The sequence below is a fragment of the Crocodylus porosus genome, unplaced genomic scaffold (genome assembly GCF_001723895.1).
Source record: "Crocodylus porosus isolate Cpor-Errol unplaced genomic scaffold, CroPor_comp1, whole genome shotgun sequence".
NCBI classification, from domain to species: domain Eukaryota; kingdom Metazoa; phylum Chordata; order Crocodylia; family Crocodylidae; genus Crocodylus; species Crocodylus porosus.
This window is the reverse complement of record NW_017728886.1, coordinates 161,983,100-161,993,971: the sequence shown is the minus strand read 5'-3', so window position 1 is coordinate 161,993,971 and position 10,872 is coordinate 161,983,100. Positions and strand designations below refer to the sequence as shown.

At 45.7% G+C, this 10,872-nt stretch overlaps 1 protein-coding gene across 2 annotated transcripts in view; it reads right to left on the bottom strand.

The window, feature by feature from the left end:
• The window catches only part of GMNN (geminin, DNA replication inhibitor), a 12,275-nt gene extending 3,694 nt beyond the window's left edge, over positions 1 to 8,581 (bottom strand). The window contains exons 1-6 of one of the 2 annotated variants that reach the window (XM_019544424.1): positions 8,492 to 8,581; positions 8,337 to 8,388; positions 4,313 to 4,411; positions 3,689 to 3,827; positions 2,264 to 2,346; positions 2,067 to 2,177 (exon numbers count right to left, since the gene is read on the bottom strand). In XM_019544424.1, the coding sequence (XP_019399969.1) occupies positions 2,067 to 2,177; positions 2,264 to 2,346; positions 3,689 to 3,827; positions 4,313 to 4,411; positions 8,337 to 8,384 (480 nt within the window). In that variant the 5' untranslated portion in view covers positions 8,385 to 8,388; positions 8,492 to 8,581. Of the gene's footprint in view, positions 1 to 2,066; positions 2,178 to 2,263; positions 2,347 to 3,688; positions 3,828 to 4,312; positions 4,412 to 8,336; positions 8,389 to 8,477 lie in introns of both variants that reach the window. The other variant, XM_019544434.1, reaches the window with a different exon arrangement.
• Positions 8,582 to 10,872: the final 2,291 nt, after the last annotated feature.

Here is a 10,872-nt window from a genome sequence, read left to right as displayed (position 1 = left end):
GTGATCCTCCCCCTCTATGCAGCACTGGTCAGGCCACAGCTGGAGTACTGCATCCAGTTCTGGGCGCCGCACTTCAGGAGAGATGTGGACAACATGGAGAGGGTCCAGAGGAAGGCTACTCGCATGATCGGGGGCAGCAGGGCAGACCCTATGAGGAGAGGCTACGGGACCTGAACCCGTTCAGCCTCCACAAGAGAAGGCTGAGGGGGGATCTAGAACCCCAGGACCTAGAGGACGCTAGATGAACACCTTGCTGCGGTCATTTGACCCCAGTACTCTTTCCTGCCATGGCAGGGGGTCGGACTTGATGATCTGCTCAGGTCCCTTCCGACCCTAGAAACTATGAAAATATGTCTACACAACTGATGCCAGTTTAGCAGATTTCAACTCAATTAGATGATGAGGCAAAAATGTGGTAATACATACCACTGCAAGTGACACAGATAACACCCATAGTATGTCTGAACTTCATTAGCATGATTGTTTGGACAGTAAGTCAGCAACTTTTTCTAGCTGCAGGTTTGAATGACTCACCTTGGGTTAGAAGTGGGCAGGTGTTTCTCCTCGCAACAGCATGGGGAGCCAAATTCCTCCCTCCGTGTCAAGTGCTACTGAAGTCTTATTATTGCCCAGAGGCTGTGGAGACGACAGGAGCTCACCTGCCCCAGTCTCCCTCCCCACCCCCACATCCTCCCATGCTGCAGTGGTGGGATAGACTAATTAAAACAACCCTCCAATAGTTAGATTCCATATATGGAAAGATTAACATTTGAAAATATGGTCTCCATGTATAGAATACAGTTACTGGCTGTATCTTAAATTCAAAGTCATCTTGCATTTGGGTAAATACAGTAATTATGGGGAAAAGAATTAAGAGCCACAAACTCAAGTGGAAGAGCAAAGTTTAAACCCATTAGATTAAAAACAAAAGAGACCACCATCAAACTTAAGGGTTAGTTTTAGCCCACTTGCAGGTATAGTTCTCTGGGCTGAGCCTTTTGGTTGTAAAACTCTGTAATCCAGCTGCCTTGGCCATTGAGCCAGGGCCTTAGACCTTCCATGACCTCAGGTGCTCAAGAGTCAAGTAACTTCTTGGGAAGACAATACATTAAATTGCAAGAGGAACACATGCTTAGCAAAGAATTAAGAGCCACACACCACAACGCACTTTATACTCTTGCAACATGAACTACAGATCTCCATGAATCTTGTGATAGACCAACACCCCATTCAGAGAGCTTGCTAGCACTTGGGTAAAGCAGAGCCCCTTCAGTCTTCTCCTTGCTTGGTCTGTTGAGAAACATTGGCAGACATCCCCTGAGCTGGCTAAGGAACCTCTTGCTTTAACCAAGGGCTCAAGCCAAGCTGCTCATCCCTCTTGTGCTATGGTGCTCAGCCTCTACCCTGCAGGCCAGATCTGGCCCATGGGGCTCTCTACTGGGCCATAATTTTGGTGGCAGGTGGAAGAGTGGTAGTATTAACTGCTGTTCCTTGTGGACCAAGCCCACTCAGTAACTCTGTATTGGATCCAGCCCACAGATCAACACAGTGCCACTTGTTTGGCCCGTGGGACCAGAAGGTTGAGCACCACTGCTCTAGTGAGTTCAACATTCCCCATGGGTTTGGACCAGCAGGCAAGAATCAAGTTTGAGGAGCAATTTAAGGCAATCAGTCATTAAACTAGGCCTCTAGGACCTTCATGGGAAAAGCAGATATCCAGAATACAGCAGACTAACACCATGGTCAGGCTGGTTTTTGACAATGTGGAAGAGTAGTTACTAGCCAAAATGGAAGTCACCGTTTAGTAGACATTCCATAGTTAATGTTCTAGGTCAGGGGTTTTCAGCCTTTTTGAGTCATTGTAACCCCAGCAGCCGATTGGCGACCCAGGGATGGGGGGTCCAAATGGAAATATCAGTGGGGGCACCCACTGCTGGAACACTCCCTGAGGCCATTAGAAGTACCCCCAGAGGTACATGTACCCCCGGCTGAAAACCCGTTCTAGGTTAACAACAGCAGAACAAAACAAAAACCAAAAAAGAACCCCCATAGTCCTTTGTACTTACTTCAATCATGTTTGTCATATACCGCACATGCTCTGCAAGTAACAGCAGCTCATCATTTTCTTCTTTTAAATGGGCAATTTCACCATCTTTTTGTTCAATTTCTTTGTGCAGCTGGAAAAGAGGCAGATTAAAACATTTCAGCAGGATAGCAGCCAAAACCTGCTATTACGAGCAACTGCCAAGTGGGAATTAACTACCTTTTCATTTTCTTGAAGTACTTCATACAGAGCCTTCCTCCTTTCTTCAGCCACTTCCTTCCAGTACTGAGATGGGGGACTTTCTGCAGTAAGAGTTTCATGTGAGAGGTGTTATTTGCCAAGGACTTGAATTCAAGAGGGCCAACTCCTAAAGCTTTCAAATTGTTACATTAAAGTTTTGGGCAATTCTGCCATCTGTTACTACACATTCCACTGCAACCTGCTAAAAAGCAGTTATGAGCTCTACTAACTACTGTGGAGTGTGTACATCTACTAATAACTGTAAATGAGCACTTTTTTTGAGCCCTGTTTAAAAAAAAGTAAGCATCTCCAACAATCAGACCAAGCTCTTGGACTGTAGCAATTTGTTTTTTGGCACAAGTGTTAAAGATAAATTTTCTGGTGACTGTAGGAGGCTGAAGTAAGAATCTGCAACATGCACTGTAAGATGATCTCAGTTGCAAGACACTCATCATAGGGTTACCATATGGGAGAAAGGGAAGTCTGGGAGACTTCCCCTTCTTCCTCCTCCCAAGTTAGTGGCACTGCTGCAGGCAGACGTAGAAGCAGGGTGGCGTGGTGTGCAAGGCAGCCTGCCACTGGTGCCTGCCTGCTTGCCCATCTGCCTGGCATGCTGGTCACTCTACCTCCCTGCTGGACTGTACCCTGCACCTGTTTCCAGGATGCTAGTTTTAAAATTTCTCACCAACCAGCCAGGACCAGCCTTTAAATCCATGACTCCCCTGGCTAAACCAGGACATATGGTCCGTCTACTTAGGAGTCACAAAAGCGACTGTCAAAATCAGAAAAGGCTAGCTAAGTGAGGTTCACAGGTGCCAAAAAGACTACCCCACACCAGAAGAATTCTCCTCAACTAATGATGCCATTTAAGTAGACTAGTTTAGAACAGCACTGTTAACACATGTTCATGGAGACAGAAAACTCATAGGTCAATGCCAAAGCACAATTGCAGCTTTATTTAAGCACTGTTTAAACCAGTGGTAGGCAGCCTTCTCTAGATGCAAGCCAAAATGTCCCACTTTGGATCAGAGGCAGCCACTGGCAGCAGAAGACTCACAGGCCAGATCTAATGACAACAGGCCAGATCCAGTCCACAGCTTAGACTCATGAACACTACCTGCCTAGCTGATTTGAGGTGTAGGATTTCAAGCTTAAGCATGTGTTTGTTATTGGTTCTGAAACAGCTAAGCAATGGCTCCTTAGGACCAATTCCTTATACCATAATTAAGCTCACAAAAAGGACACAGAATTGATTAAGCTTGGTAAATCTGTTACTGTTGGCAACAGTATAAAATGGTACCAATATCTAGTTTTGGCAGAAATAAAGTGAGGACAAGCTGTACAGCTTAAGTTTCCACCACCAACAACATTTTTTTTTGTATGCCAAACAACAATGCCACTTACTTTTTACCATAAGATCCACAGCTTGAGTGATGTCATTTAGACTCTCATTTTCTTGTTCTCTTTTGACAACTTCAGCTTTACAACTCTTCGAAGCTAACTGGTTATTCCAAAGTTTCCTCTTGATTGAGGATTTGGTAGGCTGTGATGTAGAAGCAGTTTGATTTTGAGATATTACAATGCTGAACAGAAATAGTACTCTGAATTCTTATCACAAGTGACAAGGAATGTTTTTGCAATTTGTATGCCTTTCGGCAACAGGGACTCTGTCCTTCAAGCACAGTACAGTTTGTGCCACAACTGCACCCATTCCATATTTTTTGTACTGAAATTTAATTCTGGTAAATGTAATAAGTTTTTAATCTCTCCAGCATTAGTTCTCTAGATCTGATAAGCAAGTAGTTCTTTTGAAGTGCTGTCAAACTATTTGAAGCAGTCATGCTAGATTTAATATTCATTGCCCCAGAGCTACGAAGGATGCAAACAATTTAAACTACCATTCACACCACTAATGGATCATATGCAATTTACTGTATGCTCAATATAGACTATAGTTCTACCTTATGCATAATTAACCCCACAATGTTTGGCTTATGTTACAGATTAAGTGAGTTTTATAATTCATACCTGATTGCCTCTGCCAACAAGGCAGCCTGCTGCTGAAGGCTGAATCATCGTAAGGGTCCGCCTTGGGGCTGAGCTGCATGTGCTAGCTGTGAAGTACTTCTAAGAGAGAAGTATTTTTAAAATATCAAAAGTTATTTTATTCCATTCAGAAGATTATCTTAAGCTTGTCACATGACATGAATTACTCAATGATACGGATTAACTGCATTCATTGAGTCTGTTTTCAGACTGAGTGCACTGTAATTCCAGCCAAGCAAAGGGGCCTTGTTAAGACAGGACTCCTATTTGTAGCATAGCTGGGTTCTAACAGTTGTGTTTCCAGGGGCAAGTCCTAAATATGCTTTAGCTGGGTTATGCATAAAGTATGAAAGACCTTAAGCCCAACCTGCAGCACTTGGCAGATCAAGGAGGGAACATGGAACAGTGGAATATAGGGCCAGAAGCAGAAAGCAGAGAAGTAGATAGGGCAGAGGAAGATGATTGGCATGGCATTTAGGGAGGATGCAGAACTAATTATTGGGCAGACATGCCACAAAGCCAGGCTTCACTGCAGTAACAGGTCAGACAAGAGCCATGTTTGTACTGGGGCCTTAATTCAGCCATAGTCCAGCAACTCATTTAGAGAGTGGTATTTAAAGATCACCACAAGCAGGCTTTCTAGGTCTCTTGACACAGTATCAAGACTGTCTCTATACTTTTGCCTTAAGGTAAATTCACCAATTTAAATCCAACTGCCTAAGATGCACAAGAAGTCCGAGATTCATTTTTCACTGTCATTTTTCACATATATCCCAATAAGTCTTTGAAAGATCACATGCATTTGAGAGATGTTTTGCTTCATCTAGTTAAAATTCTAAATGCCATTTGATTATCTGGCAAGATCCAGCCAGACTATTGTTCTATACAAGAGAATGTTTATCACCTTCCTTGTCATGCATAAATACTTATTTCCTGCATTAAATCTCCCTTATTCATTAGGTACACTGCCACCATGGGATAGCAAACAAATGGCAGACACTCAAACACGGATAGCAAGAACACAATACCATGCCAGCGTGAGAAAGTTACTGATTCACACTGTACCGATTTCACACCGTAACTCACATGACAGGAGTTCACCTTTCCCACGGTAAAGTTTCTGCCACCAATTATCTTACCACTGAAGTAAAGGACAAATGCCAGCTACTCTGGGAACAAACACTACACCGTGTTTCTACTTGCTGCTATTCAAGGTTAGTTAGTCAGTACTCCTCTGGCAAAAATATACTAAGTGCACAAGTTAACCCCTTGCTTTGAACAGATTTAGACACGTGTCCGGAACAAGAGAAGTAATTCAGCTAGCCACTATAAAACTAGATTAAAGCCATATGCTCAGCGAAGATGAGACCATGTGGAAATGTTTAATTATCCAAATATCTGGCGATTCCCATTAGAACCACAGCAGCATTACAAGTCTGTAGTGGTGTTGAGATTAGTCCTTCCCGCCAGAGAGTAGCAGAAAACATTAAGGGTCCTATGCGGTTTTTCCCGGAGGAAAGTAAGAAAACTGCACCCATTTCTCTCTGGAGCAAGTTACCATACGACATTATTATATGCATACAGCTCTTATGCCATTATTTTTTGATAAGGGTATATATTACCCCTAACAGAGGTACAACGTACTTTGAATAAATCAAGTCAGCCAAAGTTCTTCAGAGGGGTGACTATTTAGAAGAAGGATGACTTCATACCATTTGCCTGATAACTTCTAAATTTGTTGGGAACAGTTTTTAACAAACAAACAAACAAACAAACAAACAAACAAACAAACAAACAAACAACAGCTAGTCCTCAGTGAAGGATTTGGGTGCATCAGCACCCAACTCTAAACACTTAACGAAAAAAAGAGAAAAGGGAAAAAAAAAAAAAAAGCCTAGCATGGGATTGAGAACCCCACCTTAGACACCAGATTCCTGATGCTATTCATGGTTTCTCAGAATGGCAACCCAGCTACCCCAATACTGAGCAGGCAGTTCTACAGCAGAGGTTAGAAACTTTTGCCAGGGTGGCTGTGACATGACCTGGTCTTCCCTGTCCCCACAACAAGTTCTACCAGCCAAGTAGCCAGTTGTTACTCAATCCCTCTGCAGCAAGGCCCAATACTCCACTGTGGAGGGGATGGGTAGTACAGGTCTGTGACACCCCCCACCCCATGCCAAATTGGGCTTCTGCAGGCCAGATTCATCTGACAGGTTGCTGACTCCCAATCTAAAAGCAGGGAATGGGAAATACAAGCAGAGAAGGGAATGTCTGAAATCCTACCCTTCTCTTGAACTTAAACGCTTGGATCGCATCCACCCCCTTGGGATTCAATGAATGAGAGTCTTCCAACAGCAGGCATCTATCTATTCTGCCAAACAAGGGAGAAGGGCCAATTCTAAAACCACAGTCAGGAGAGAAATGCTTGTCTTTTACATAAGCTAGCAGGTAAACTACTTGGGAAGCAGGAGACCCAGATTCAATTGTTCCCCTTATCGCAACATGCTTCAAACATGCTTGAAGCATCTCCCAGGGAATGCTATGACCACCTAGCTATCTGCTAGATGAATCCTCCACCTCCAGTTGAAAGCCAGCCACCGTGCCAAAAAGAGTTCAAGCACTGCTGGATTGAAAGAACTGCATGGCTTATTATCAAAGGCTCTCATTTGAGAGGAGTCTAGCGTTTAACTTCGTTTCCTTTATCAGGACCTCAGTATTTTATCTAGCAACTGATATAAAAGTATATTAACAGTCCTGGGACAGGAATCCAGGATTCTCTTAGGCTAGTGCCTCAGCCAGTCAGCCTTTTTCTCTTTGGCCCCATAAACCCCATCCATATTCTTTGCTGCAAATCTTCAGCAATACAGGTGGTGAAGAACACACCTCCCCAGATTTGCTCTAGGCTGTGCTCACGTGGGAGGTGCAGGTTTGAACACACAACACTTCCAAAGAGAAGTGCTTTAGCTACTGAACCCATCCAGAAATCTAATAGATTAATCTTTGGTGGTCCACATCCTTGTTAAAGAAAGCGCTTTCTTCAGGTAAAGCCATTTATAAATTGTTTTAAAATCTGAATACAAGACACGGAAATGTTTCTAGCAGTAGGCTAATAGCATGTGCCCTATTACTTTCCAGGGGCAGAGTATGTGCAGACAGCTCTTTCTTTTGGGCTGGAACTTCTGAAATCCCCACTCAAGTTTATGTCATCTTTAAAAGAAACTGGTATTCCCCAGCCCTGCCTTTCCCCAAGGGTAACCCCATAAATATCTTCTCAGCATTTCACAGCACATTGCAGACTAGTGATTTGATTACATGTAGTCAGGCATGTAGTAACTATTCCCTGTGCACCTTATTTAGTACTACATGAACTCTGAACTGATGATTGTTAATTTTGGCATACTGCAGACCAGCAGCCAATCCTTTCTTATACTGAGTATAAGAGAGTTGGCTATGTATCCACAGTATGCCCCTCAGCCTAAAAGAGGTTGGGAACCCCTCCATTAGAGCACCTCTGCTGTAGCAATAACTTCCCCCCTAGTCTCTCCAGGATTTTGCAGCATTCACAGGTAAGCCTGGTTTAATGGCACAAATCAATTTTCCAAGTTTGCCAATATGGACTTGTAGTTTACATTCAGGGCCTGCCACAAAGGGATGTGCCTGCAGCACCTAGCTTTACAATGCCTTACAACGGGAGATAGCTAACCCAGAGCACAAGCACAGCCAACATCGCTAGCAGGTAGGTCAGCGCAGGGACAGCACTGAGCCCATGGGGCAGACTGCACAGCTACAGATGGGGCGGGGGCAGGAGGGAACACAAGGGGCAGGCGCGGTCTGCAGCATGGCAGGGCAGCTAGGGAGCACCCCTCGCCTACTTGCGAGTGCGCCCCATGCCGCCTGCACCCTGTCCCCAAGGCCCTGCACAGCCCCTCGAGGGCGCGACGAGGAAGAGGGGCCGGGCACCCTCCGCAGCACCGCCCTGCGCTCAGGCCTCGACCCTGACACCCACCTGGATCCTGCCCGGCGCCTTCTCGGCCTCAGGCGACGTGGGGGCCATACCTGCGGAGAGGAAGGAACAGCCGCGTCAGCCCCACGGACGGAAGGGGGAACCCCCGGGACCACCCCCACCCCTCGAGGGAAGAAGCGGCACCTTCCAGACCCGCACACCTCACTCCCCGCACGACGGCCCGCGCGCTCGCTTAAGCAGCCAGGAAGCGGGCGGGCCCCGTCGTGTCACGTGACCCGCCTCCCGTGTCGCACTTCCCTTGACTGAGGCGGGAGGCGGCTTGTTTCCTCTCCGGTCGACTAATGGCAGGCCGCGCCCGCCGCGTCACGTGACCCTCTTTCTGTGACGCTACTGGGGAGAGGCGGGGCTGATGTGGCGGGTCCTTCCCACGGCGACCAATCGGAGGCCGGCTGGCTCTAGTGGCGGGAGAGGAAGAGGTTGGGGGGGGCCCGCGGGGGCAGGGGGCGAGTGGAGGCCTTGGGGGCACGTCGGGGGCTGCGGCTGGCACGGGAGAAGCCTCTGCCAGTGCCCGGTGCCTGGAGTGATACTAGTGATAACAACCACCCCCACCAGCACACCCACACCAGGTTGTCTCCTCTCAGACACATACACCCCCCCAGGTTGTCTACGTGCACACCAGGTTGTCTCCACGCACACACACACACACACACACTCCACCAAGTTGTCTACACACACAACCCCTCCAGGTTGTTTACACATACGCGTGCACACCAGGTTGTCTACAGATACACACACACCAGGCTGTTGTCACACGTACACACTGTGGTGGTTTCTTCACTGGCTGAGGACACAGGGACCAGCAGGCATGAAAACTCGGACTCCATTAAATGTCCCTGGCTGCTGCAGAGCTGCGATCCCATACGCAGAGACTATGCTTGACCCTTCTTGTCTCCTCAGGCCTAGGCTATGTCTTTGCACTGCTGTCAATAGCCAGTGGGGGTGTTCTTTGTATCTCTAGGAGAAAATACTGGGTGTGAAGGTTTTTAGGCTGGTGGAGGAGGGTCCTGTCTACCCTATAAAGTTCTGTCAGCAGGAATCCTCTGGATGTAGAGCAACCCCTGCTGCTGCACTGCCAGAGTGCAGATGCACTGGCACACCAATGCCAGGACTACAGGTCTCCATCACAAGGATCGCAGCCCACAATTTGTCAGTGTCCACCTGTGTGAATGTGGACTGCGGTAGGCATCCGGCTGTTAGAAATATTATTAAAAATGCATTATCAATAGCAGATTTAGAAAAACACAGCTGCTTAGCTCTCCTTGTCTCCTTGGTGAGAGAAGGGGGTTTTAGAAATTGAAGGAAAAAACTACTAAGGGCTCTTTGTACTAAGGTATCACTCTCTCTTTGTTCTGCAAATTTACTATCTCTTTGTTACACTAAATCACACTTTCTTTCCTGGCTCCCACATTTCTTAGACTAGATAAAAATAATTACGATTTTGACCTTGAATTTAAACCCTTCATAACCTCAAGTGCTTTCTGGGCACGCGCAATAAGCTAATACATATTAAGCCTATCCGCCCCGCATACTTAAGTAGTTAATTATAATACACATGCGATGTATGATGTGACGTATTCACATGCATGTTTGTATGAACCGGAAATGAGTTGTAAGAGTTCCTGCTTCTGTACATGTGTTCAGGAGAGAGGGGATAAAAGCCTGCTGATGAGTGTTCTCCACGGGCAGAGCAGAGCGTTTGATCTTTTGTCTCTCTCTCTGACCCTATTTGCAAATATATACCCTTTTGTATCACCAACAATGTGTGCCTGAAGGATCATTAATATTCATTGAGCCTCCAAAGAAACGAACCAAGAGATTTTTTTACATCACGGCTGTCTTTTGCAGTGCCCTCTCTGTCAGTACCATGTGTAGACTAAATGAAAAGTATTCAGAGCAGGCTCAGGCCTGCCAGAGAGAACTGGGAATGAGTGCCATCCTCTTCCTACCATGTATTTCACTTCTGCCACATAGGCTTTTTCTGCAGGGTTTCAAATAATTGAAGTCCCCCTACAGTCTGAAAAAAAGAAGAGATCTTGGAATGGTTGCAGATAGCTCCCTGAATATGTCGGCCCAGTGTTCAGCAGCAGCCAAATAGACAAAGAAACAGAGGGTTAGGAACTATAAAGAAAAGAATTGCAAACAACAGAAAATGTCATTGTGACACTATAAAACAATTGTGTGCCCACACTACGTGCAATTCTGGGCTCCCAACCTCCAAAGGATATTGTAGAGGTAGAAAAGGTATTGAGAGAGACAGAAAGGGTAGCCTGTGTTATGGAGAGACTTCTAGATGAGGAGTGACTAACTAGGCTAGGACTTTTCAGCTTAGAGAGAGACAACTGAGGGGGGATATGAAAGAGGTTTGTAATGGTGTAGAGAAGGTAAAATATGGGTTTACTATTTAACACCTCTTACAATATTAGAACTAGAAGACATACAATTAAGTTAGTGAGGAACAGGTTTAAAACAAAGCTATTTCTTTCACGGCATGTAATTAACTTGTGGAACTCATTGCCAT